Source organism: Folsomia candida, unplaced genomic scaffold (genome assembly GCF_002217175.1).
Source record: "Folsomia candida strain VU population unplaced genomic scaffold, ASM221717v1 Fcan01_Sc007, whole genome shotgun sequence".
NCBI classification, from domain to species: Eukaryota; Metazoa; Arthropoda; class Collembola; order Entomobryomorpha; family Isotomidae; genus Folsomia; species Folsomia candida.
In genome coordinates, this window is record NW_019091199.1 from 2102126 (window position 1) to 2128790 (window position 26665).

The window sequence follows — 26665 nt, forward strand, 5'->3', positions numbered from 1 at the left end:
CCATCATCATTATTTCATCCATCTCTCTTCTTATTAACTCAACTGCATGAGACCATGAGCATCTACCATTTGGCACTTCATTTTTAGCAAATTCTAAGACAATTCTAAGTCGCAGGAAGTTTTAGACATGGCAAAAATTATTATATTAAATGTTGAATAAATACACACATATTTGGTAAAGTCTAGAAGCATGTGTACCAATCAAATTATTTGGTAGGAGATGCATAAAGTACAAACTTTCATTTTTCGCAAATCAGGTTTTAAGTTTGACATTTGTATCCAGACTGTTTTTATTGAAATTCAATTTAATAAGTCCACAGGGAAATCAGGGCATTGGATCAAAATATTTATGCATTTCAATTGGTCGCACACCCAACATGCCATAAATATTTAAAAGAGATAAATCTCCAAACTACATTCACATAGTGCGTACATTTCTATAAGTAAACAGCATTTCGTTATGAGTTCAACTCAACCAATTTAAAGTAATTTGGAAAGCCTTTGTCTTTTATTCAAACGAGAATGAAGCCTGCCATATATAAAAGCTGGATGACTTGAACGGTTACCAATTTCGCTGCGATCACCACAATCGTACACATCCATACGTATTTTCATACTTTTTGACACCTGCGAGCACGTTTCAATATGCGAATTGGTCCCGTTATTGTTTCCACATTATTCTTCGTAGTAGAAATTTCTGCTGAATCCCAGTCCGATAATGAGAAAAACAACGAAAAGAAAGATCAAGTTGGCTTAGCCCCAGCTCCTCCAAACCAATCTGATCCAAAGTATATGCTATTTTTTAAATTATGTTTCCACGTCTCAAACCCACATAAACTGTAATTAAATTAAGTTTTACTTCCTCAGGAACTCGTACAGATCATATCAAAGTTCGATTTACTGCTCTGCCACATCTCCCATGCTGTATCCAACGTCCGTGACAGAAGTCCAGCAAATAATACGAGACGCCATCAAAAATGGGAACACCGTAAAATCCGTTGGGAGCAGACATTCAATAACCGATGTGATTTGCACTGACGGGATTCCAATGTCAATGGAAAATATAAAGTACACGATTGCCAACAACGATGAAACTGCCACGGTTGGCGGAGGGGCGGAAATGAAAAGCGTCTTGGAATTTCTCCACGCTAGGAATCGAACTCTAATTCATGTTCCAACTTTTGGTACGTATCGTAAATAATTTCTTCCCATGCACAATCATATGCACAATTAAGTAGCATTCATAATAAACAAAGCGAATAAAAATTACGCAGGGGGAATAACGGTGGCTGGTGCAATCGGGACAGGAGCTCACGGGTCCTCGCTACTCCACCCCCCGTCTCTTTCAGATCAAATCGTGCGACTCACAATTGTGGATGGCTTAGGAGAAATTCGAGTCATTGATGATCCCCACGAGGTCAACGCGTTCCGAGTGCACTTGGGCCTTTTAGGTGCAATTGTTGATGTAACTCTGAAAACCGTTCCACTGTTCAAAATGGTTGTAAGAAATTATGTAGAAGGAGAAAATATTCTTTTTGATGGGCAAGCAATCAAAATGGCGGAAGAACATGACTGGTTTGAAATGTGGTGGTTCCCTTCGACAAAGAACGTCGTTGTATCGAAAGGGAACTACACCAGTGATTTGGAAACTGTTGGAAATGCTACCACTAATTTAATCCCCGACCAAAACAGCGCAGAAATCATGAGTGCACGGGACGCGTTTGAAACTCTTCAAGGAACTCGAAATAAACGGGGATTGTACGCTATCCAGGATTTTACTCAGTTTTCAATTTACCAAGACGTAGTAGGAAAACCCGCTTTCTTTACCGAGGATGGAAGAACTATTAAAAACCCAGCTACAGGTTATGCATGGCAATTGCAATCAAATAAGTGCACCAACAAGTGTCCTTGGGACAACGGGAACAATTCCGTCAATCCAGAAGAATCATCAATGGCGTTTGAAATCCAAGAGCTACCCGGAGTCATAAAAACGATGAAGAGCATTTTATCCCAAATCCAAGCAACATTTACCATGATTGGCGTATTCATCAGGTTTTCGCCCCCTTCTGACGCACTCATGGCAATTTCCAGTGGACGCCGAACAGTAACAGTAGAGTGGGCTACTCCCATGAGAAGAGACCCTTATGGAACGTCCCGCGATGGTATTGGAGCCTATCAAGCAATTCTACAGGCGATGGTACTCATCTTATTTTTACAAATGCAAAGTATTTTTCCACATATCTTTTTTTAATTTAAGGTGAAACAACACGGTGGTCGTCCTCACTGGGGGAAAAACGGGCTGTACTATTCCAACCCTGATATCATCAAAGCAACCACACCAAACCGAGAAGCTTTCATAAAGGTCATGAAGGCATACGACCCACAAGGACTATTTCTCAACAAGTTCGGTCGACGACTGCTCGGTGTGTCCAGAGAGATGGACGTGGATCCAAGTGTGAAACGTTGTGCGTTGCAAGACTACTGCATTTGTTCCAAGCACTCGGATTGTGCTCCGCTGCAGCAGTGCACAATTGTCAACGGGTATGCGGTTTGCAACGAAATTGGTGCTGGATTTCTGCCTCCCACAATAAAAAGTTACAATCCTACCAATCTGACATCCATTTATGAAGCTATCGAGAAATACTCGTTTCATTCCGAAACTATTGAAGGGGATGACGCAGAAGCAGCTCCACAATTTTCTTAGCGCTGAAATATGTATACATTTCTAATACGATTTGTGTATACATGTTCCTGTACATACTTACATTGATTTACCAGAACGCATGCCTGATTAATTTATTAAACTGTATTCCAAAAAAATCGTGTACGAGTGGAAAGTTATGGTTCAATTTTTCTCAATACCCAAGGCATGTGGAATAATATGTTTGTGTAGACGGAGGGAGTGCCTTGCTCGCCACATTCAACGAAAGAAGCTATCCCAAAGGCGTAGTAACGTGGAATGGATCTTGGCCCATCTGGACCTGGGCCCCAAATCCACCTACAAAGGTAAAACACCATTTAGAAATTTGCCACGTCATTTTTCATCTTCACATTTTTGTCTACCTCATCATCGGACCACCTGTGTCTGCAGAGCTGTGGTTCAACGTATAAAATTAGGAAATAAAACGGTGATTTATGGATGAAAGAAAGTATAATTATTCGTTTAACCATTCGCCTTTCCCAGCATCGCCCCCCGCGCAGAGCTATAAAAATTGCAAAATTGTTAAGCTGTAATACTAATTAATAAGTCATGTGCTTACTAACCCTTGACTTATCAAGGACCCCAGTTTGCCTGGAGTAGACGAAATCACAAGCTTTCCGACTTTGAAGAGTAATATTAATGGCATGTAATATGTTGGAATGCCTATGTTCACCATTTTCTACTGAAATGCGTAGTTGTTAAACTGCAAAATTTCTGAATTTTAGTGCATTTAAAAGTAGATAATTCAAACCTGATTCGCCCGATACTTTCCCCCATCCCGCAGTTGTAAATTTTGAATCTGTCCAAGCCTGGTTGTCATCTTCACTAAGAGGAAGGCAGATTGGTTGAAGGAATTCTAATTGCAATAAATTGTTATCTGCCTTCATAAATTTGCAACCTTTTGCATGTACTAATAATAACATTAAGTCAATTACTGCCAAATTTTATTTCTTCTGGAAGTCTGTAACGAAATATAAATCAAGGTCATACCCTGAATTTTGTGAAATGATTTACAATCTGTCAGAGCTCACCTAATGAGGGCGACATCATATTCATGAGTGTATTTCGCAAAATATTCATGCACTACTACATCCTCGATTGGAATAAATTTTCGTTCATTGCATTCCTCCTCAATACATTCTTTCGGTTGAAGCCTATTGTAGTTTCCAATCACGATGCTATCCCTAAATTTGGTTCAATATAATATAGCAGCAATTTTTAGCACAGGTATGTCTGCACATGTACTTATTTAATTCTCAAGCCATTCAACTTACAATGCATAGGGCGATGCAATTTCTGTCACACAATGCGCAGCCTGGTAAAGAACAATGAATTATGGAACACGCAAACCTTATTGTCTATATTGGGACATTTATTGTTTTACCGTCATAACATATCGGGAGGAAATAATAAATCCGCTGCATCTCAAGTGAAGATCCAGCGTAATACCTGAACGGATAAAATAACAACTCACGAATAGCTTACATGAATACTTTTCATAATACTGTATTTATTTTTTAATTGAAATCTCACTATTTCTCACGTAAACTTGCGCCATCCAGGCGAGAGATCCCAACCCAAAAGGACGTCCTCCCACCACTCGCTTGACCCTCGTCAACCCCGTTGCCCCACTTCCGGTCGATCCAGTTCCGGCCATCACCGTGGGCAGAATTGCTGGGGGAGGACCGCAGTCAGGGAATTTTGGCAGCAACTCTACATTTTTGTACACCCTCACGTCCACAGAATTTCCTGTATTCAACTCCTCCGAGGGTTTCACTTTATTTGTTACGGTGCAATTACTGCATATCGTAATCTTTACTTCTATAAAATTAATAATTGTTTTCATTTATACATCATTGTGTCTGTTTCCGTGATCCATGAAGTCGTATTTTGCAACCCTACTCGGAATAATGTTGTCCAAAATCCAAGGCAGATAGTACAAAACGGAAGTATACACGGATGGTTTGCCTGTTCAATCACATTTGTATAATAATAGAAGAATATTTACAAAATCTTCAGCATGCAAATGTAAATATGCTAAATGTGTTAAGGTTATTGTGTGCATATGATTTAGAGTTTCAATTTTTCTTGCACCTTGCTTTCCACATTCGACAACTGCTCCGGTGGACACAATTCCAAATTGGAAAAATCGTTCTATCGTGTCATTACTTCCTTGTAGGCTTTCGACAGGTAGCTTTTTGAAAAGGGGGCCTCCTTAATTTATTCATAAGACATCACAACGGTCATTTCATTATTTATAAATTGCATTATTCAGGTTTGTTAACTGCATGATGCAATCTGCATCGCTTCACCTGAATCGCCCTGACAGTCCCCTGTAATAATATGTATCGTGTAATGCGTAATAATAAGATACTGTGTAATAATATTTAGTAATAGTGATGATATACCTTTTCCTGGATAACCACCTGCGCATAACTAACTCGACTTGAATTAAAACTTGAACACGAATTACACAAGTGGTCTGATGTGTTTCTGAACGTCGTAAAAACTAACCTGAGAATAAGCTAATTTGCCTGTGGTCCTGCTGAAAAATCGGTTACAGTTTTCTCGCGACACGAGATTGTTTTCTACTTCCTGTTCCTTCCATGAGATCACCCTGGGCTTCCCGTCTGCAAAAGAATCAATCAAACCTTAGCTGAAGCTTTTAAAAAAATATACTGGGAATTTTAGAGGAATAAAATACCGTCCGCTTTATTTTGTGTGCCCCAACCAATCACTGTCAGTTTTCCTATGATTAGAATACATATAAGTATGTACGGCCCACATGCATCTTGTGCCTGATTTAATAAACATAAATATGAAACCATGTTTGAAATTATCATGTCACACCATCTTTGAATTTCTTGAATATGTTTTCAGTATATGGTAAGCAAATTGGCCTTGCAAAGTCTACACAAAATCATACAGAAAAATTAACTCTACACACGCAATACAAAATTATGAATAAAGTATACTGCAAATATTTAGCATTTTACCATTGAATATAACATCCTGTTTCAACCGTATCATTCCGATATCGTTTCGAACGTTTCCCTCGGCATAAAGTTCATGAACAATTGTCTCTTCGATGCCAAATTGTGTTGAGTTTGTGCAGGTCGTATTGTCATTATCACACTCGAATAACTGGCGACGATCAATATTTCCAACCGTTATTGCTCTCCTGGTTAACAATCAGAAATAGATAAATTTATAGAATCGACAGCATTTAAAAATATTTAGCATGAAAAGATGAAACTTCTTGCAGTGTTGTGGCAGTTGTGATCCGTGTGATGCAGTGCGCAGCCGTAAGGACCGTCCTAGATATTTTATACGCGCATTTATAACAAGGGCCATAAATCCAGCAAGACCTAACTACATCTGCACCTTTTGTTGATGAGGGTCCCACCACAGTGGAAATATGCATTTCCAAACGAAATATTATGAAGGTAGATCTGGACCATCCATGGATATGCCCCCACCTCGACGGCGTTCCCTCCTACGATACGCTTCCGTCTGCGACGACTTTTTTGTGGGACAACGCTGGAGAATCCACACTCGGATATTGACGGCACTATCAGATATTGAATTGAATCTCACATTAATCATAGTGAAATACTCACATTTCCCCGAGTCACCCACGGTGGAAAATTTACTACATATGTAATCCTCTTTCTTTACTACTACTTCTCGCACAGTAGCAGCAACAACTTAATTTTTTGTGACACTTTTACTTGAGTTGTGTTTGAATAACAATGGAAGCGGACGAGTCATTTTCCGACGACGACGATTTGGTCACATCACAGAAGAGGACGAGGCGGAGGGGGACACCGGAGGTCGTTGAGAAAAAGGCGAAAGTAGTGAAAGCCGGTCCACCTACGTCTGCTGCTAAATCAAAGCTGTTAGATTAGTTTCCTCCTCCTCCTCCCCTCACAACTTTGTATTTAATATTTAATCAATATTTTTAATTTGTGTTGCTAGTTCCACTGCTACATCTACCACTGCTACCCCTGATCCTAACAAACATTTGGCCGTGGAGACTACGAGAGCTCCCAACTGTGCCGAAGGGGAATTAAACCCCCGTGGAACGAAGGACAAGGAGAAGAGAAAGTCGGAAACCGCTACAAGTCTTGCCCGTGCAGACCAGACTTTCCAACCCGTCCCGTGGTCATACATTCCTGGTGAGGAGGAGATGGAAGTGGAGGAGGTAGAGATGCGATTCAGGGATGGGAGGGGGATTATTCCTAGAGTTGTGGACGATGTGGAATTGGCTGAAGAGTTCCAAATAAGGTACGTGGCTTCGTCGGATACGAGACTTGGCACAACGGTCAAAGGTAATATAATAATTACCACTTGCATGATACTGAATAATATTATAAATGATATATATTACATTAACATGTTGTATAGGTGATGGGGTCGATCAAATCAAGAAAACGATTCTGCGGTTAGTTGGGCTAGCTCCGAATGAAACCACTTCGTCTGACCTCGATGTTTTTCAAGCGTCTCCACAACTAGTTTTAACCCAGGAGGATGAGGGATTGACCGCTGGACAGAGGGAAGCTCTCTTCCAAGAGATTTTCCGCAGAGGAGGTCGTGTTGAGGTTGAAGACAAACCAGGATGGTTTTTAATTATTCACAAGGCTCCCACTACCGGGTTAATTCATTTATGTTTGGAGACACCGTATAGATCTAAAGGAGGATTGGCCTATATAGCTTCAAGGATTTGTACAAGACCAAGTAAGCATAGTTAAGGTGGATGTTTGTTGTATCTTTGACATATATTTAAATAAGGTGTCATTCTCACTAATCAGACTGTTACCAATACAACTCAACTCTTGCAAGTGATGTCCTCCCCAAATGCATGCAACATCAACCCGAATTCATCTATACCGTGATGAAAGTTACTGATTACAATCGAAGGGACGTGTTGGTGCTTCTTCACATGAAGTCAGCATTCTCTGTATCCTCGAATGTGTCCAATCAGAAGAGAGATGAAGAAATAGAATTGAATCTACATCACCTATGTACTGGGTACCCGCACTGGGCAATTTATTGTGCTACGAAGGACCTAAAAATTCGCCCAATCCCCAAATCTATATCCAAGCACCACTTTAACAACGAAGGCGAGGCTCTCAGGATGCTATCATTTGAATCGGTTAGTGAAATTGTCTCGACACTAATGTCTTGAGTAATGAGTTGTGACTTCATCATTATTTATTTCTAGACAATTGGAATGTTTATCAAACTCGCCTCCGGATCTCAACCCATCATCAATTTGGATGATTTAATCCCCTTGTGTTATGGCATGGAGGGTGAGATCGATGCACGACTAAAGCAGTTGGGGATAGAGCTCAAGATTCGTCGCCACTTGACCAAAGAGGAGAGGGAGGAGGTCAGGTACCCTTTTTGTGGAGAATACTTGTTAGGGACAGAAGCAGCAGCACAACAACAACCAGAGAAAGGCTGGACCTTTTTGTACACCATCATAAGTCGGGATATGTGGTATTTTGGGTGGAGCAACACCCCAGATTTCAAGGCCCGTCTGACCGGAGGGGCGACGGATGGTGCTAGGGAATACAAACGCATTACAGAGAAGAGACAGAAAGATAGACAATTAGAGATCGAGGGACTGAAACAGAGAGATCGAGAGTTAGGTAGAGCAGAGGATTTATGTGTCTATCCACCGCATCGCAATTCCGCCTCTCCAGTCATTGCTTTAAAAAATAATACAAAAGTATATTGATATTGATTTTTGTATGAAAACAAGTACCAAAAAATCTCCCACCATCTCTAAGGTAAATCTGCGCCAAGAAAGGAAACCACCCGATTCCTGCAACTCTTCCCCCAACCATGCGTTTAGACCTTCTTTTTGCACGCTTCTTATTGACATTTCCGTCTTCCTCCGGCTTGTTCCCCTCTTCGTCGCCATCATCGTCATTATCGTCGTCATACTCCACCTCAACCGAATCATCGAAATCTTCACTGTCTATTACTGTCCGATTTTTTGGTACAGGTGGAATATTGCCGCATTCTTGTAAAGATGGAAGTTTAGACAAATTTGGGTGTGACATGATGTCAACATCTCGCCCCGTAGATAATTCGTATTTGTATTCGTCTTGATCGGTAGCATTTTGATTCTCCTCTGAACTTTTCTGCTCTCTGGAGGAAAGACTCTTCAACTCTGCAGAAAATGATTCCACAGACTCCAATGAATAACTCGTTTCCAGCTTCTTCAAAATCCATGGGACGTGATAAAGCACATTCGTATAAATTGCTGGACGTCCTTCATAGCCGCAGTTGTTTGGAGTTCCGGAGGAAACAATGCCAAATTGAAAGACGCGTTCTTTTCCATCAAGTAATGGGACTGGCAACTTTTTAAGAAGCGGTCCTTCGAAAGTTACAGCAAGAATAGGCACTTTAAATTATGTTTTACATTTTCGTATCAATTGATGACTTACCACCAGAGTCCCCACTGTGAAAATATGTACGTTTCATATCGTATTTAATACTCCGTAATAGTAAAGTGTATAAAAGTTTACATATGTACCTACAACTTGCGGCACCAGGCTCCCCTCCAGCACAAAACTATAAACCAACAATGACCAGAATTTTATGCAAGGAAATAAATATTTGCTACAAATTTATCAAGCTGCACGATTTATAATTTTACCCGATTTCCTCCCAATATTCCATATTGCCTCGAATGAAATTGATCACAATAGGTTCTTTTTCGAACATGAGTCTCAACACTGAGGACATTGCTTGAAAGAATTTTTGGGCCTTCGTCTAGTTTTGTCATCAAACCCCAGCCAACAATGCGGAGTTTTGTAGACACCCAACCTATACATTTTACTCTATATTTTGCTACTTCTTCTGAATGTCCATAAATAATACGTGTCAAGTGAAAATGACCTTTCAAGAGCTCTTCTGAATACGGGAGGCAAATGGGTCTAACTCTCGCTGGAAAATAAAACGAAATTAATGTTGCTTGCTCGTGACCATTACCTCAAACACAATGCGTGTTACATTTTTTTTGTGTTAATTGCATGCACCTACAGCTAAATCTTACAGGTTTATTAAGGAACACAAGGCCAACGTCATTCTGGAGATTCCCTTCCGAAAATCCTTCGTGAATTTTAAACTTTTTGACACGTCTTGTAAACTTTTTTGAACATTTTTCTGACTTTTCCTTCTCCCACTTGCACATCTTTATCTTTGATCTGTCGCTTTGACCAAAAGCTACCGTCATACTGGAGAAAGAGATAACTTTGTTAAGATGTAACTAGTAATTTTTCTTGTATTAACTTTGCTATTAATTGTCTTTACAAACTCGCTCCGGTTGTAATCCTGCTGAGACAATGGGCTGCCTGTAAATTAAGATTATAATTCCTCAAGTCACTTTCGCATGCATATTTAGTTAGTTCTTCTTACTGTTAATACGACATTGTTTGTAATAAAAGTCCCTCCACAATTAAGTGTCGTATTCCCATTTGTCACTTTAAATGAAAAGTGTGCTTATCATTAGATAGAATAGATTAGAATAGATTCCTGTACAATGTACGCAGTTTCAATCGTATTCGTAACGTACCGTTCGTAAAATAGAGTTGTGCCATCCAAGGAAATTTCGTCCACGACGAAGGTCGCCCTCCAACAATTCTTTTGGGTCTCTCGTTTGCTGACGTAAATCCACAACTTTCCAAAGAGGGAAGCAATTCGTAATCTTGATCTGAGGTGACATCAATAGCCTGATTCGTTCCCAACTCCTTATCAATTGACAAACATTGCCTCCAAGGGATGAAGCTTAACAGTAGCCCGATTGTTATGTGTAACACCTTTAAACTATTCATTACACGCTATTTTAACACTAAATAAGCACGTACCAACAATAAGTTGCTAAAAAGAGAATATTATTTCATTTTGGGATTTATTTTTAGTTATGTTCAATGCATGTACGTAAAATTTGCAAATATAACAAAATTTTTAAAAAAATGTCCTCCCAAACCGTGTAAAATAGGATATTAAATAATAACAGAGGATGGAAGGAAATACACACCAAACTATATAAAAAATTTGTCAATTGAATTTTGCATGCACGTAAAATAAACAAATATATTAAGCTGGCATACTGTTCCTTACTTGTTTACATGTTATTCCAATTTCCTTATCATTGTTAATTGTCATCATGTTCATTATCCTTAACTCAAGGCAACTTCCATTGTGTGACGGTTAATGCATTTTTCATACACTTAGCAACAAAATACACTCTGCAAGTTGAATTTCTACTAATCTCAATTCAAAATTCCTCGTGGTAAATTACATTACCAAATGAACAGCGTAGGGTTAAATGCAAGTGCTCAGATTCAAAAATACTATACTTTTTTTTATTTTGCCGAACGTCTTACAAAAATACTTTTGGTCAATCAAATGTCCTATCGTAGCCGGGCACACAATGTTGCATAGCAGTCGTTACCTACATCTAGATTTTCAAACAATCCCGAATTGCATACAGATCTGAGAATCCACGACTCTTTATCCGGATATAAAATAGTGCATATACTTCGTCAAAGTTGGGTTTCAGGTGATGGCAGTCACGAAACGTCGTCTGGAGCTGAATTGTATAATATGTTCTCAACCACTGTCCAGCATGCAGACCTGTTTACCACAGGACGTGTTGCAAATGGTCGCAGAGCAAAATATAGCCATGAAAAGAAAAACGGACCATACAGAATATAACAACCACGTTGACATCGACCAGTATCAGGCCATTGCGACAAAATGTGGGCACATGTGAGTGCATAAGGAATTAATTGGCAATCTCCCATAATATATGCAGTTATTTGTGCCGTTCACAGGTTTCATATGGGTTGTATACGCAGCCATGTCAAGAGCCATTTAGAGTATGCTCAATATTTAGCAAACTTTTACATTCCTTAAAATTCCTTAAGAATTAATAATAAATTTGACAGTCGAGTCGGATCAGCCCCGTGTCCCATTTGCTCCAAGCCCGTGACCCTAACAAGAATATGGCCCGTTCTCATCCCCCCAACCCCCGCTCAACTTTCCAGAATCAAAAAGCTCAACTTTATGAAAACTGAAAACACGGAGCTTAAAGTTGAGTTGGCAGAAATTCGCAAGAAAGTGAAAGCATGCGAAGCTGAATTGAAGACCATCGAGCAAGAAACAGAAAGCTGTTTGTGAGTTTACAATGTAGCTGGGATATGTAAATTGAATTGGTTTTCATGACCAGATTTCCAATCTCCACTTTTCAATGCAGGGCAGATATTCAAATAAAACAGCAACAGCTCGAGGATATGAATGGTCCGACGGAGTCAGAACTTGAGGAGTTGAGGCGTATTCATAAAAATAGACAGTCCATCGTTCGTGTGGTCACGAAGCACAATGCAGATCTTCTTGGAGTCCTCATGTGGGTCTCGCATTCTACTTAATTTATACAGTATTTAGTTATGTGCATAACAATTTCTGAATGGTCACATGTCCACTCAGGCACGAAACTAATCTGCAAGTATCTGATGCTGACCTTGCCCTCTCTGATCAAGACATTGGTGAAATTAACCACAACCTTCCAGAGAAAAAAGACCCTATTTGCATATACGAGAACTCGCTGTCCACTAGAAGAAATCGGAGCAGGAGTAGAAGCTTAGTCGACAAAGATAGAAGCACCGAGAGGTCATCTCGATATCAGGAGAAATTTCATAGCAATAATTTCAAAGGGTTATTTCAAGGTTTACATAGCTTCTTTTAGTAATTAAACCCATATTTAGCACTCAGCCAAGTGCCCGTTTACACTTTCATTTCCATTTGTCTAGCTCCATCAGAACAAAATTCTGAATCTGAGTCGGACCATCTCAACGGAGGAGTCAGTTCCGACTCGTTCTCGCCCAATAATGCCCGACCCCTTACCCCCTTCCACTACCCTCCTACTCAACTGCGCAAGGGTCACCATCGACATAAACAAGGGCCCAATTTAGTCAAACCTACCAAGAGTGAAATTCGATCCTTCGCCATAAATAAGACCGCGAAGGCGGGTGCAATGATGGAGGTAGGAAACTATACGAGAACTGGTGAACAACGCCGGGTGGGTGGTGGTGGTATGGCGTTGAGGGCTGGTGTTGGTGGTGATGGTGGTCCTCGAGGGGGGCTTGCCCTCACCCGAAAGGACGGGACGAGGGGGATTGTCAATAAAGATTATCTCCAGCCCGGAAATCGTCTAGTCCAGCAGGCGGTCACAAAATTTAGACCTCCCGTCATATCCCATAAAAATATTAGTAGCAACAACCAGAATAAGGTCAGCAGATCGTCGTATCGACCAAAATGGTGTTAAGCTAGTTAAAGTAAACCTATAATGATGACACGTGCAGAATAATAAATTTTGAGCATTTGATAACACAAGTTTAGTTTTTTTTAACTATTTGTCTATACGAAAATTGGTTGTACTTAATTTCAGTTTAGTTAAATAACCTTTACAGATTTGAGTAAAATGAAACATATACATTTAAAATTGCGAAAAATTGCGTGAAAGTGTCCCTACATGCAAACTGGCTTTAGGTCAAATATGTGCAGAATTTCTTGTGAGTATGCAAGTATTGTCGATTACTGGTAACAAATCGTGTACGTTGCTGATATATGTTAATGGATAGCATACTATTAAACTATTCTCTTAATTTTATAATATAGTTATTTGCTCTGAGGATGAAAATGACATGAAGCAATGAAAATGAGACCAAAACGGTACGATAGGGAGCAAAATAATGGCCTGTGTGGGGATCGAACCCAAGACCTCCGCGTTATTAGCACGGCGCTCTAACCAACTGAGCTAACAGGCCGACGACTTGTCAATATGCAACTTTTCGCACAATATGTAAATGACAGCAATATTTTCTGGAGGTTATCGAAAATGCTTCCTTGCTGAGCAAGATATGCGGTTTCTGAAAACAGATAATAAGTGATATTTGTTTAGCGAAACGATATGCATCTAGAGTTGTTATTTGAATTGCATTTTGCTAGATTGAGAATGTGTAAAGTTCAATGTTGTACAAGATATTTACATGTCTCAAGTTGAGACATGTAAATGTTGAGAGTCTCAACATTTGCATCTCACTTTGCATATTCCAGGTATCATTTGACTATTTGAAGTGCTAAAACTCTAAAATTGCAATTAAAAAAAATAGTCAACTCGCCGGATTTGTATATAAGCTTGAACATTGGAGGGGATTGGAGGAGAGGCATACTTAAGAAGGTAGAAGGATTAATTGGTCATTTGTGACCATTTTAGTCCTTGTCTTCGAGTTGTGTACGCGGATCGGGAATAATGTAATGTCCCTTATGGACTGCGATTCTTCCTGGTTTCAAGGATTTTGTCCAGCCAAGCCAAATAAACGTGATCGAATTGTGCACAGTATTAAATTAAGATCAAAATGGAGGTTTTTATCGTGGTCAAACCCAGTCAAACGTATTACCACCCAATTTATGTAATTCTGTAGTTGTAAGTAAATAGGTAAACATTAAATGATTATGCACAAAGATTTGAAACCTATTTGCAGTTAGTGTGCCTATTTTGGCTATGCATGAGTCCATTATTCTAATTCTAAGGTATTCCAACAGGTCAGAGACCGGATTAGTTAACGATGGACCAAAGTTAGCAAACATTACAAAATCTTGTTGTGACCTTGAAGTTGATTGTGTTTTTGCTATTTTGCAATGCAATTGCAATGTAGTCATGCTAAATACATATCTAAATATTACTGCACCGGCAGCTCTTTGAGAGCCCCAAGCACGTTCAACTAATGAACTTGAAGTACATCAGTTAATTTATTTTAAGACAATAGAATTTAGTGTCACATTTATAAATTGAAAATCACTTTAAATTACTCCAAACATTTAGAGCTGATAAGAGACAGGTGCATGGAAAGCTACTCGCACGGTTAACTAGTTGTGTGTTGTGATGATGCAATACCACTTGTGCCATCAATTCAAAGATAACACTAATTCTGATAGACTGGATAATTATATCTCGGGAATCAGAAGTTTATTCTTTATATACATGTAACACACACGTGTTCATAAGTGGTAACAATAACCAAGCCTTCTTTTGGTGTAATTGTTACACACATATTTAGAAAACCTAAATTTTAATTGCATGAATTTTCATTCATCTTCGAATTTCTCTCCACTATAAAACACAAGACGGCAAACCGACAAATAAATTCTTCAAGTGCTGTCTCACCATATAATTAATTGGAACAATGATTTTGGAAATTCTTGGATTTTTGTTCAGCAGCGTGATAACAGGACTATTTGTGTTGAATAGAATAACCAACGATATCTGCCCTCAAAGTATGAAATTATATATAATTGATTCATCCATGCTTATTTACATACTCCACAAACTACGTTCACAGTAAAATTATAATTCCAGAACTGAAAAGGGCTCTTAATAAACTCGTCTTGTCTAATTGGGTGAAGGGACTGCCACAAATTATCCCCGTTTATAACACCAGCACCCCAAAAACGGCGAAGGAGGCTGGAATTTTGGCTCAGGATGTTGAATGGGATTTGGAAAAACCTTGCAAGTTGGATTCTAATCAGGTTAACCTGGAATTTCGTATGACGAGAAGGTCTATTTATGTAAATATGTACATAATAATAAACTAAACTAAAAACAGGAAGCGGATGACGTGATCATCCATGGAGTCGATGATAAAGGAAATTGTCTGGTTGGAAGGATTACGAGATATCACAATGACATGAGCAGAGCATCACTGGCACTGAGGAGAAATGGCGAAAACTTTACCGGTTTGTGTACACAAGAGAGCGATTAAAACTCAAAACGATACTTATTTTGATTTTTTTAAAATGTAGTTGAGCTTGAAGGTGCTTCAAATAATCAATTGGAATTTTCTTTGGGAAATTTTAAATTGGAGCTTGTTGAACCCTTTCGAGCTTGGAGAGTGTGGTTCAACGGCTACATGCGGTATTCATCATTCCCTAAAAATATGATATTAACCAGCAAGTTTACATTTGAGGAAAGTTATTTAAATGACTGATTTTCGAAAACGTAGAAAGCAGGGCGCACCACCTACTACAAACCTGGTTCATGTTACTCTCAATTTTTTGTAAGCTGTTGTAACTTCATTGTTTATTAAATTCACTTGAATTCAACCATAGTAAATATGTATGTATGAACATGCGAGCAGATGGAAACCACTGGATTACGCCAAAGACTTTCGGAAAGATGCAAACATATTTCTACTGGCTGACGTGTTTTCCTGGAATGGATCTTATGGACAAAATTTTGCAAATATCAAGTAAATTTGGCATTTAATATCAAAATTTAAACATAAATGGATAAAATAGTGATTGAATAATAAACCATACTCAGAGAAATGATACCAAAAGGCTATCACCAATTCGGCGTACTTCACGGTATAGTAAAAATTGATGGGGATAACATTGAAGAAGATTCGTTGTACCTGTATGGAAATCGTACCAGGCGACAATTACTTCTTGGGGTTAACACAAACGATGAAACGATCGAAATTTTTGGAATGCAAGATAATGATGGAAATGCTCTCAGATTGACCAGTCGTAATGGTGAGAAAATCATGAAATGTCAATGTATAATATCTAAACTATATAAAGCAGGCGAGTGTATCGCTGCTGGGTCGGTGGCTTAGTTGAGAAGTTAGCCTCTCCTTTTCTCTCTCCACTCTGCAGAGGGAACAGGAGAGGCTAACTTCACTAATGTTGAGGTAACTGGCTTATCGACGAGCCTATTTTGCACGTCGATTGACGGGCTTCTACACTAGTTCATATGTAATGCGCAGCGCACCCATATTCTGCGTGTGTGCAATTTGCATTTATCTTGCACTCCAAGGACCACACGTTTTAGTTAATTTTATAATATTTGTTTAAAACAGGATCTTGGGTTGATGGGGAGGCGTCCTACAGTTCAACGTGTCTGTACCCAACGCAAGAAATTGACGCTGCTGCCACATGTTTCGAAAGAAACTCGACCATTCCTAAATTGTTTGAGCTGACAGGTACAAATGAACATAACGTTAACGATCACACCGGTCCATGCTGATGTTTGTCTTATTAATAACTTTATTGGGTCTTTTTTTATTTCAATAGACGAAAAGTCAACTATGCGAGTTGAAATCTGGCCAAACTACGAAGCCATTAATGTGGACGATTCGTTGAATTTACTTCTCTTGCAAATGGAAATAAATGGGAAGGAATCACACGGAATTGTACTCAGAAACTCGAATCCATCAGTCCCCATCATCTCAAGTCATACAACGGGGGTAGAAAATTGGAGATCAGTCGATTCAAACGACGTCTTTGCTATATCTTTGGAAGCTGATGCCTGTCAGAATACAAATCTGGTTGGAGGGAAGGGAGCGTCTCTTGCGAAATTAGCTAGGATGAATAGAACTGTCAACGTAATGTAGTAAATGCTCGCTAAATACATAATACACACTGAATAATTTGTAACTGTTGTATATATGTAGGAATTTAAAACTGCGCAAGGATTTTGCGCAACGACCAACTTATTTAGGAAAATGGTTCATGAACAAAGTTTGAAAGAGATTTTTGAAAAGCAAACCACAAGTTTGGAAGAGTCATGTTTGCAGTAAGTATAGTTTATCATTTGCATAAAAATAGTATTTATTAGCAGTAGCACACCAGATTAAAGACGTACTTTATTTTGAATCTATAGAGCAACTGAACTTGTAATGAGTTGTGCTACTGCTGAGAAAGATATTCGCCCTTTGGTCGAGTCACACTTGCAACAACTATTTGGGAAAAGTCGCCCCTCAACCTTACGGTTTGCCGTGAGATCTTCCGGAGTTTTGGAAGATGGATCCGATGTATCTTGTGCTGGGCAGAATGAAACATTTTTAGGAGTTGATGAGGCATCTATTCCAGATAAAATTGTACAATGTTGGGCTTCGGCTTTTACATATAAATCTGTTATCTATCGACTGTAAGTACATATGTGGTAAGGAAGCTCATTTTTTAATTAGTGATGTAATACTATCATTCCAACTTGTAGAAATCATGGCCAGCCAGCGGTTACGCATATGGGCGTCGTAATTCAAGAACTGGTCACCGCCGCGTCTGCTGGGGTTTTGTTTACAGCGTGTCCACTCACAGGAAATCCATTTCAAATGCTCATCACGGCAAATTATGGTCTTGGAGAGGTATATATCATTGAATTGAAAAACATACGTCTTCAAATATGGTGTTGCTAGTAAATTGTCTATAATATTTATCGATGTACCGCACAGAGCGTCGTAAGTGCGACCTGTGATCCCGATTCCATAATCATTCAGCGACACCGTTCCATTAAATCACGACAAAAATGTCGTAAACATGATTTATCAATCCACCAAAAATTAGTTGGAAAGAAAAAGTCCAAAGTGATTTTGAAACCAGGAGGAAAATCAGTCGAAGAAGAAAGTTTAAGCGACGTTGACTCGAACCGTTTATGTTTAACGGAGCCCTCAATGCTGCAATTGGGATTCATTGCCATAAAAGTCGAAAATGAGCTTGGTCAATTAAAGCCTGTCGATATTGAGTGGGCCATTACCGGGGTGACTTTTTCTTCACTTGGCCATTCAAATTCATCTTTACAATTTACACAGTTGAGAGTAAAATAATTAACTTCTATGTACAGGATGGAAATATTTTTATTCTTCAATGTCGACCCATGACATCTCTGAATGTGTGGAATGATTTTGAAATTGCTCATCAATTTGACACGTCCATTAGAACCAGAATTGAGTTGCTGACTACAGCAAACACTGGGTAAGGAAAATTGCAGATCACTCTGCACTTTCACTCTATTAAGACTTGCAAGTAATTGCCTTAGGGTTTTAGCACTCTGACATTTTATGTGACTTTCAGGGAAGTTATGCCGAAGCCTGTGTACGCTTGTTCCGTTCAGTCAATGACAAGGAACTTGGACGTCGGAGTGCAAGACAGGACGGGGACCATGACCGGAAATCCTGTCTGTTCAGTCGTTTCCAGATCGTGTCCCTTGTATCAGAGTAGACTTTTCATCTCCGTATATCCAACTTTATACAAACGGATTGATGCTGAAATTAATGCACCCGTTTGTTGCATCGATTTAACGGTACGGAAAAACCATTTTTACTCATTGCATAATATGAAAACTATATTTGTTCTAATCTATAAATATAATATAACAATCAGGTTTTCGGAAGGCCCGTAAGGAAATTCACTTATCTTTGCATTTCACATGAAGGAAAACATATAGCATTTAATGTTGGCAAACGTTGAACAGGTAATCACCAAAGAGGTTCACTCAGTTGCGCTGGAGCGATATGGAGTGTCATCTCGGTCATCGAAAATATTTAGCACACTAGATGCCATTAAATTAATTAAAAACGCACACAATCGGTTAGACCAAGCCAACTTGGAATACGGGAGCTGGACTTTTCGAATCAAAAGCGGTCTGCCAATCTCAGCCAGAACAATATATGATCAAATTACAGCGGATTTGATGGTGGTTCATGATGTGCGTAATTATTATGGATTAATTTTTAAATACTTTTACAATAATAGTATTTACTTATTTTTAAAATGACAAGGTATCTCTTCACCACTGCGCCATGTCAGAAGCAAGTAGCATAACGTTGATATTTGCATTTTTGACTATTTCTGAAGGAAAAAATGGTAATATTTTAACTACTTCTTGTCCCGAAATAGTGGGTGTGCCCTTTATAAGTACAAATTTATGCATGCCAATTGTTTAAAAATTGCAGCTGAACATTGGTCTCCCTCATTATATGAAGATGTTGGAAAGATGTTGTCAGTCTATGCGTCCGTCGAGTCTGCCGAATTGCCTGCTGACATGGAAAAACTGGGGGAAGCAATTCTCGTACATGCCGACACGGACACCTTTATACGCACAAAGTCCGCAAAAGAAGCAATTTCTTGGTTAGAGTCAGACGATAATTTGTCAAACGCTTTAGAAACCTTTTTGGCAAAATATGGTCACCGTTCTATCGCTGAATTGGATATTGGGCAGGATACTTGGCGGTAAGTGAAGTACGACTTTTGGTAGTGACGATTTATTTAATGAGAAATTGGTTCGTACGCTTGTTTATTGGTTATTCTTTAATTTCTTATCGTTACTACATGAATTTACATGCTTAACAGGACTGACCCTGCTCCTTTAATTCAATTATTGAAGAATATTGTTGGAAACAAGATCAAAAATCCATCCAGAGCTGCCAATCAAATTCCAGGGGTTTTGCCAAATGACGAAGAGTTACTCAGGTCTTTGAAGACACCTTTAACAAAAAGTGGAAGGTATCTAAAAAGAACTAATTTATGCCAAAGAGAAAATCTTGAATTCTATATAGAATTCCGTAATTCTTTAATAATTCTTTAATAATATTGTTTATTATTTTTCTTCAATAATATTGTTTTTTTCATGTTCAGGTGGTTTCTCAAGTTTCTGCTTCCCTACTGTCGCCAAACTGTAACTTATCGAGAGCGAACCAAGTCACTGCTGGTCAAAGTTTTAGAACAAGTCAAGTTTGCATACCAAATTTTAGCAGAAGCCATGGTCAGGGAACAGATCATCTCGGATACGAACTTGATAAAACATTTGACACATCATGAAATGGGTCTCTTGATTGACAAGCACCACTCCAGTTCATCCATTATTAATCGGTAATAAAAACTAGCCTTTAGTTTGCAGTGGCTTCTTTACAAATAGGTGACTGTATTTTCAGCGCGATTCAAAGAATGCGGTTATATCCGACCATGGAAGCCCTGGAGTTTCCAGAAATTTCCGTTGGAATCCCAAAACCAGTACAAATTTACTGATACTTTTTACGCTATAGTTATCGTATTTACCAAATATTATTAATTTACAGTTCAACAATTCCGAGCAAGTTGAGACCTGTGATGTGGTAAAGGGGACTCCAGTAAGCGCTGGAAAAATCAGAGGAATTGCCAAAGTGTGCTTAAGCGTGGAAGATGCCTCCAGCCAACTGGAAGATGGGGACATTTTGATCACTAAAGGGACTGACATAGCTTGGTCACCATTTTTTCCAATGCTCGGGGGAGTCGTCACTGAACTGGGTGGCCTTATTAGTCATGGTCAGTGAGGAATTAATCCGTCAATATACAAACTTCTATATATCTAGTACTAATGTTTTAATGTTTACAATGTTTTTTGGGGGGTTTAGGAGCTGTTGTTGCGTAAGTAATCGTTTTTCACACTTTTTAAGTACCTGCCTTACTTACAATTAGTTAGTTTAATTACCTGTTTAATTTTGCGATTCTCCTTATTTTCGCATGAATTCTAATCTACCCTGTCCAATCAAGTCGAGAGTATGGCTTGCCTTGCATCGTTGGAGCTGTCAATGCCACAAAGATATTCCAGTCTGGAGATGAAATTGTTTTGGATACGAGTATGGGTACAATTTCAAAAGTGCAATGTTAAAAAACAGGTCCTTTGATATTGATCAATTTTCCATGAATTTTCCTTTGTATTTCGAAAGTTACCAGTGTAGTATTGTGTGTTCAAAGTAAAGTTGTAATAATTAATAATAATGCTACCAATTAGAAATAAAAGTGTCGCATTACGTCGCATTACGTTTTATAAAATTGTGTTTAATAACCAATCTTCTCCAAGCAACATATTTCAGTAGAGCACGAGCACCCACTTGATGTGTTTAATTTTGCATACGTTTGGAATTAGAACTGCATTATCTCACGAGACCATGTCGTGTTCTAAGTTAGTGAAATGTGTGGCAGACTTTCTTTAATGATGAGGAAACTGTCTTCCTGCTTGATGAAGCCTTCGAAGGTGGTTCCAGAAGCGGTTATTGACCACGAAGGTGTACCAATCGCAGCCGTCGAAATTCTCTCCGAGGAGGCTCAACTAAATAATAATAATGGAACGTCTATAGGTCTTCTTGACCTCCCACAAAATGTGCGGATGCTATTTGCATGCATTTGAATTTTAAGCGTGAAATCCTCATTTACTACATCTGCACAACTATGTAACGTTGATCAAGACTGTTTAATAATTTGTATTATAATATTGAATTTAAGGTACGTAGAAAAGTTTATGGTCTGTTGGACTTCAATTCACTTCAGACGTTGGCAATCTTGAGCAGACAAGCCCGGAAGGACGTCGGGAATATTTGCGATTTAGACCCGGGTATGGCAACCTTACATTGTTTGAGTGTATGCTAAACTAAATACGCTCCGATTGATCAAACCACATATCTAATGGCGCAGATCTATTGGAAACTATAATCAATGGAGAGATTGGCTTGAATCAACTGATGACAACTGGACCTTTCCTGCGAATTAATTGCAGCGTCGACCAATCAACTGAGCTGGTTGATAAACTTCTTAAATGTGCCCTTTATTCCAACCTTCGTAGTTTGCATGTGAACGTTCACATAGCGGAAAACTCCTCATGTTCTGATAAGCAGTCTTCCGCTTTGTCGAATCACGAGTTGAAAAATACGCCACTTGGTCTCTACTCAAATATTTCATCGTTTCCGATATTAAAACATGTCAACTTAAAACTAGAAAAGTGAGGAAAATTTACAATTACAATTTTACATTTCGTTCTAAAATTATTGACGGCAGAGTCGATGATGAATGGCACAAACTATTACAAGCTGCACAACAAAGTCTGGAAAAACTAGTTCTGGAAGCAATTCATCCCATTAGCTGGAGCCAGCTTGCAGTTGACGTTGTACAAAAATGCAGCAACCACCTCCAAACATTGGTGGTCATCAATTTATCGTCGCAATTGGGAGATTGTGCTAATTGGCCGCTGGATCTGAGCCTTCTTCGACACTGCACTGCCCTACAGTTCTTGTCATTGTCTCATCAACCTCGTCAACAGGAGGATAAGTCCACCTTCCGTGTCGCCCAAATGTTCGCATTTTTCTCGCGCTCTATGGCACACAGTTGAACTCATTCAAATCTTTTTTGTGCAACACGTTTTTTGCTCACTCTTCACAAACAGACAAAAGAGCTTTACAGTTTATTCTATTAAAATAAAAAAAATTTCAAAAAATAATAATTTCAAAATGGGCGGAGATTCGTTTGCAAAGTGGGCCGCTAAACAACCTCCCCCCAAATCAACGATATTATCGTTTTTCAAGCCAAACAACATTCCCAGGTAAAAAAAAACCGCAAAACTAATGACATTAATCTTCTTGAATGTGGGAACGATCCCATTAATTTCTGTTTATTTCTGTCTGACTACGTGTAATATGGTTTGTTATATGGAATTAGTAGCTCATCAGCGTCATCTTCGTCAGCCGCTCTCCACGACGGTGACCAAGTCGATGTTGCCGATGATTCCGGGTAAGAAGAACAGTGCAACAAGTTGTTATCTACTTTACTGAAACTTTATTTTATTTTAGGTTTGACATGAGCACGACGTCGTCGTTAGATGATTCCATCGCATCTTTAAATGATGAACGGTAAATACCTCAATCACTCCATGTTTTGTTTTAATGGGACCGCTCCCACGATGTAATATATGCACATACATAATGTCAACTTATTATGTTCCCTAGTTTAAGCAGCGCTCCATCATCATTGACAACTGCTAACGACTCGGATGATGATTACGAAGATGAAGATGTTGAGTAATTTAATCTTTATACATTGTCTTATCTTATTTACTGCGAGGGGGATCGATCCCATATGTTCATATTCTAAAGTGAAACTATACCTAATTTGTGCCTTAGTTCTGATGGCGAGGACAAGGACATTCAAGATGTATCATATGACGACGATGATTTCGAGAATCCGCCCCCAGAAAAACTGACGAAGAAAAATGTGGAACCAACAGCTGGGTAAGTAAAGAACAAAGTATACATACTTATGATAATTGTTCCTTAATTATCAACATATTTCAGGACTAGTTCTGGGGCCGGAGAGGAGGAAAAACCTCACATGAAGTTCGGCAAGGTTAGTATATCGACAAAGTACATACTTTAGGTGTGGTTATAAAATATTTATACATGTTGCATCATTATAGTTGGCCAATAAAGAAGGTCTTCAGATTCCGAGAGAAAAGCTGTTGGATTTCTACGAACGTTCCAGTTCCACTCTTATAAGAGATGACGACCTTCTTCGACAACTTAAATACGATGCACGATACGGTGAAAAACAAGAAATGTTCTTCGCAAAAACACCCATTGGCAAAAGTAAGTCAAATATGGTTAGATTATGTCTGCATAGCTTATGGGAGCGGTCCCATTGTTGTTATCGATGTATGGGGTAACTAATTTGGCAATGTTTGTGTTACAGGGAATAAGTTTACCGGGTATTACATTAAGGAGGGATCACAGTTTAAAAGTGCGGGGCCTCGGGCGCTGACTACCATGAAAGATGGTGTTACAAATAATCGCGTCCGAGACGAAGAGGAAAATCGAGCAAGGATTCGACAAGCTAAAACCAAAAGGTACAATGACGCTCCAGAGTTAGAAGTGTTTTATATTGGGTGCGCTTCCAACCGCACAGAGGAACAATTAGTGGATTACTTCACCTGGCACCCACGCATGGGACCCATCCCACTTGGATCGAGGACATCCGAGTCTAAATTGTATACAGGAGTGCATAATGGACATATGCAAGGATTTCTGGGGGTTAGAGACAATCATCCCAACGACAAGAACTCAAAATTCAGGCTGGAGTCCAAGTTGGCAAAACCCAACCCCAAAAGTATGTGGCAATTCATGTACCGCATGTGCGAGAGTCGGACCACAAGGGAACTCGCAGAGTCATTTGCTATGGTATGTACATTTAGCACATTATTCATCAATACTGGTGGGATCGATTCCCAATAATTTTACATTTTTTTATGTCCAACAGAAACATTCCAGAGCGTTTAACAAGAGATATGGAGTTGAGGAACACATTATCACCCCAGTTCGCAAACTAGGATCGGTGTCGTTGGAGGCGAAAGCGGTTAAATATGCTAACGACGGGATTCCACTCATCACCTTCGACCCCGACTGGGATCGATCCCTTGAGAATAAATATTGGACTCTGGACGAGCTCACGGACCTCCCCCTCAAGATCGGCCGGAACGAGCTCGTCAAGATTTGGGATTCCAATAGACCCAAAGATAGGGCACACGTTTTTCCTCGCCTTTCCAACACTCAGGATCTGTTGGATAAATTTCCAAATCCCCCCCTGTCATTTTTTGATGGAAAGATTGACCATTACGACGAATACTTGGCTATTATTGAATCTCGCAAATAATATTATTTACATGTTGGACTTGTGGAAGCCTACCTCCAAACCTACGTCAGCTTTCTCTAGCACATTTTTGCCTCAGGTTAGCCTAATCTTGGGTAAGAATTTTGGAAATCAGTTGAATAATTACTCTGCAACACCGCGAAAATCCTAATAATTTTGTAGGCCGCATCAAGAGTTGACCATTTTGTTAAAACAACAACACCTGGAAACTCTGAAACTCAGCTATTGGACAGACGGTGAGCGTCGCCTCGTCCCCTTTTTGTGCAGCATCAACTTTATCATGGACATGGGATTGAGCCCGTTGAAAACCATCCGCCTCGTAGAATCCAAGTCGGTGATGGCAAGCGTGAACAAGGAATTGCATAGAATGAAGGCTAATCATTACTCTATTTCTACTGCCCACCGAGAAAATTCGGAGACGATGATTACAGTGGAAAAAGTTTCCAATAATTTCAATTGATTTCTGATGCATAAATATCAGTGAGAACCAAAGTTTTATAATTATACACATCAATAAATGTGCATGTATACATTTTGTCCCGTATTTAAGCCCCCTATATAAATAAAAGGCGAGAGTTTGTATAAACCTTAGCTTTCAGACAACGTAGTAATGAATTTCATGCAGAAATTATAAGGTGAAAATCAATATTCGAGCATAAATCGTTTGACATTGGCAGGTGTGGTTCTGCATCGCATTTGTCATTCCCTTCTTTTTTGTCATACATGAAACATGAAACAACAGAGTTATCGATGAGAAGAACGTGCATAATTGTACATTTACTTGCCAGCGCATAAACTTTGCTCCTCATTCCATGTTAACTACTTACATATGTCGCGTCAGCACTAATGAGTTACATGTACATACGGGGTAGTTAAATATCTTTGAAGTTCCTGATTTATTAGTTGATGGCACAGCAAGGATATGTCTAATCGTCTTCAGTGACAATAACTGCAAGGACATGTGTGTATGCACAACCATCAAATTATTTTATGTACACAACATCTATAAAACTATCATTATCATTCTGCTTTCTTCCGTCAGGAATCCATTGTGTGTGGTTCCTCAGTCATCAGTGCAGTGCGGTGTGGTACAATGCAAGCACAGCCTACATGCATATGTATACAAAAGCACACGAAATATGTATGTCGGCCTGACCCACGTCTTTGGAAGAAATCAGATTAATGGATTTCGTCTTAGCACGAACAAAACTGAACAAAAGCACGACATTCATTCATGCACTGGCGACCTACTAAAACTCGGCATCTTTTGCAAACAACAGGAGCAACTCTGTGCTGTGGACGCCAAAATATACACATAGCTTGTGCTCACCTACATAAATTCTGAGATTGCACTAAATATTATGAGCACTTTCTCCAACCCTTCTCAGTTTTGGCCACTGTGCATCACTGTACAGGTACATGCACGAAATGGCCTTATTTATTCCTTAAGTGTAGCTACGCCATGCCACTATTGCCACAAGCTGAAGAAAGTCAACGGATCCAAATATTCCCCTCTTTGCTGCTGTTTTCCCCTCAGCTTTGCTCAGCTCACTCCATCCCATGATTCTCCGTAGAGCATTGACTGAGCAGTGGAAATAGTTGTGTATTTTGTTGGAATTGTGGCGACTGTGGGTTGGTGAACGTTTACATGTTCTCGCT

At 39.2% G+C, this 26665-nt stretch overlaps 6 protein-coding genes and 1 non-coding gene across 12 annotated transcripts; 5 read left to right on the plus strand and 2 right to left on the minus strand.

Moving 5' to 3' along the window:
- Positions 1-259: 259 nt before the first annotated feature.
- Positions 260-2820, plus strand: LOC110852090 (L-gulonolactone oxidase 5-like). The gene is made up of 4 exons (XM_035853466.1): positions 260-788; positions 868-1184; positions 1275-2197; positions 2258-2820. The coding sequence occupies exons 1-4, from the start codon at positions 646-648 to the stop codon at positions 2702-2704; spliced, it is 1830 nt and encodes a 609-aa protein (XP_035709359.1). The 5' UTR covers positions 260-645; the 3' UTR covers positions 2705-2820.
- Positions 2771-6220, minus strand: LOC110852091 (transmembrane protease serine 9). Of its 2 annotated transcripts, none has more exons than XM_035853468.1 (20): positions 6086-6220; positions 5965-6018; positions 5698-5882; positions 5552-5611; positions 5406-5450; positions 5216-5331; positions 5110-5137; positions 5014-5034; positions 4796-4915; positions 4604-4669; positions 4235-4522; positions 4086-4150; positions 3976-4016; positions 3733-3885; positions 3637-3662; positions 3453-3557; positions 3265-3380; positions 3169-3203; positions 3064-3093; positions 2771-2998 (listed from the first exon to the last, which is right to left on the minus strand). In XM_035853468.1, exons 1-20 carry the CDS (start codon positions 6160-6162, stop codon positions 2839-2841), a joined length of 1791 nt encoding a protein of 596 aa, XP_035709361.1. In that variant the 5' UTR covers positions 6163-6220; the 3' UTR covers positions 2771-2838. The 2 variants fall into 2 exon arrangements, with proteins under 2 accessions (XP_035709361.1, XP_035709360.1); XM_035853467.1 differs by having other exon boundaries at positions 3265-3383.
- A 202-nt stretch (positions 6221-6422) lies between these two features.
- LOC110852287 lies at positions 6423-10824 on the plus strand. 2 transcript variants are annotated; one of them, XM_022100311.2, is made up of 6 exons: positions 6423-6599; positions 6680-7032; positions 7109-7438; positions 7513-7856; positions 7926-8093; positions 10304-10824. In XM_022100311.2, exons 1-6 carry the CDS (start codon positions 6454-6456, stop codon positions 10418-10420), a joined length of 1458 nt encoding a protein of 485 aa, XP_021956003.1. In that variant the 5' UTR covers positions 6423-6453; the 3' UTR covers positions 10421-10824. The 2 variants fall into 2 exon arrangements, with proteins under 2 accessions (XP_021956003.1, XP_021956002.1); XM_022100310.2 differs by lacking the exon at positions 10304-10824 and having other exon boundaries at positions 7926-8491.
- A 179-nt stretch (positions 10825-11003) lies between these two features.
- LOC118436189 lies at positions 11004-13111 on the plus strand. Its single transcript, XM_035853713.1, has 6 exons — positions 11004-11488; positions 11554-11598; positions 11668-11895; positions 11976-12125; positions 12206-12444; positions 12529-13111. The coding sequence occupies exons 1-6, from the start codon at positions 11283-11285 to the stop codon at positions 13041-13043; spliced, it is 1383 nt and encodes a 460-aa protein (XP_035709606.1). The 5' UTR covers positions 11004-11282; the 3' UTR covers positions 13044-13111.
- Positions 13112-13471: 360 nt separating this feature from the next.
- Positions 13472-13545, minus strand: Trnai-aau. Its single transcript has one exon. It is a non-coding gene; the product is annotated as a tRNA-Ile (tRNA).
- An 899-nt stretch (positions 13546-14444) lies between these two features.
- Positions 14445-21370, plus strand: LOC110852344 (prodigiosin synthesizing transferase PigC). Its single transcript, XM_022100385.2, has 25 exons — positions 14445-15055; positions 15138-15307; positions 15385-15514; positions 15581-15692; positions 15781-15834; positions 15916-16026; positions 16101-16312; positions 16639-16761; positions 16853-17163; positions 17233-17354; positions 17442-17708; positions 17778-17925; positions 18013-18318; positions 18402-18532; positions 18632-18860; positions 18941-18955; positions 19032-19265; positions 19339-19423; positions 19513-19789; positions 19910-20062; positions 20195-20428; positions 20491-20569; positions 20635-20860; positions 20950-20962; positions 21089-21370. Exons 1-25 carry the CDS (start codon positions 14965-14967, stop codon positions 21204-21206), a joined length of 3951 nt encoding a protein of 1316 aa, XP_021956077.1. The 5' UTR covers positions 14445-14964; the 3' UTR covers positions 21207-21370.
- Positions 21371-22365: 995 nt separating this feature from the next.
- LOC110852558 (DNA topoisomerase 1) lies at positions 22366-25597 on the plus strand. Of its 4 annotated transcripts, none has more exons than XM_035853711.1 (10): positions 22366-22910; positions 23027-23098; positions 23158-23217; positions 23314-23385; positions 23488-23595; positions 23659-23710; positions 23781-23949; positions 24053-24537; positions 24617-25101; positions 25169-25597. In XM_035853711.1, exons 1-9 carry the CDS (start codon positions 22819-22821, stop codon positions 25007-25009), a joined length of 1503 nt encoding a protein of 500 aa, XP_035709604.1. In that variant the 5' UTR covers positions 22366-22818; the 3' UTR covers positions 25010-25101; positions 25169-25597. The 4 variants fall into 4 exon arrangements, with proteins under 4 accessions (XP_035709604.1, XP_035709605.1, XP_035709603.1 ...); XM_035853712.1 differs by having other exon boundaries at positions 23030-23098; positions 24617-25085; XM_035853710.1 differs by having other exon boundaries at positions 22367-22910; positions 24617-25085.
- Positions 25598-26665: the final 1068 nt, after the last annotated feature.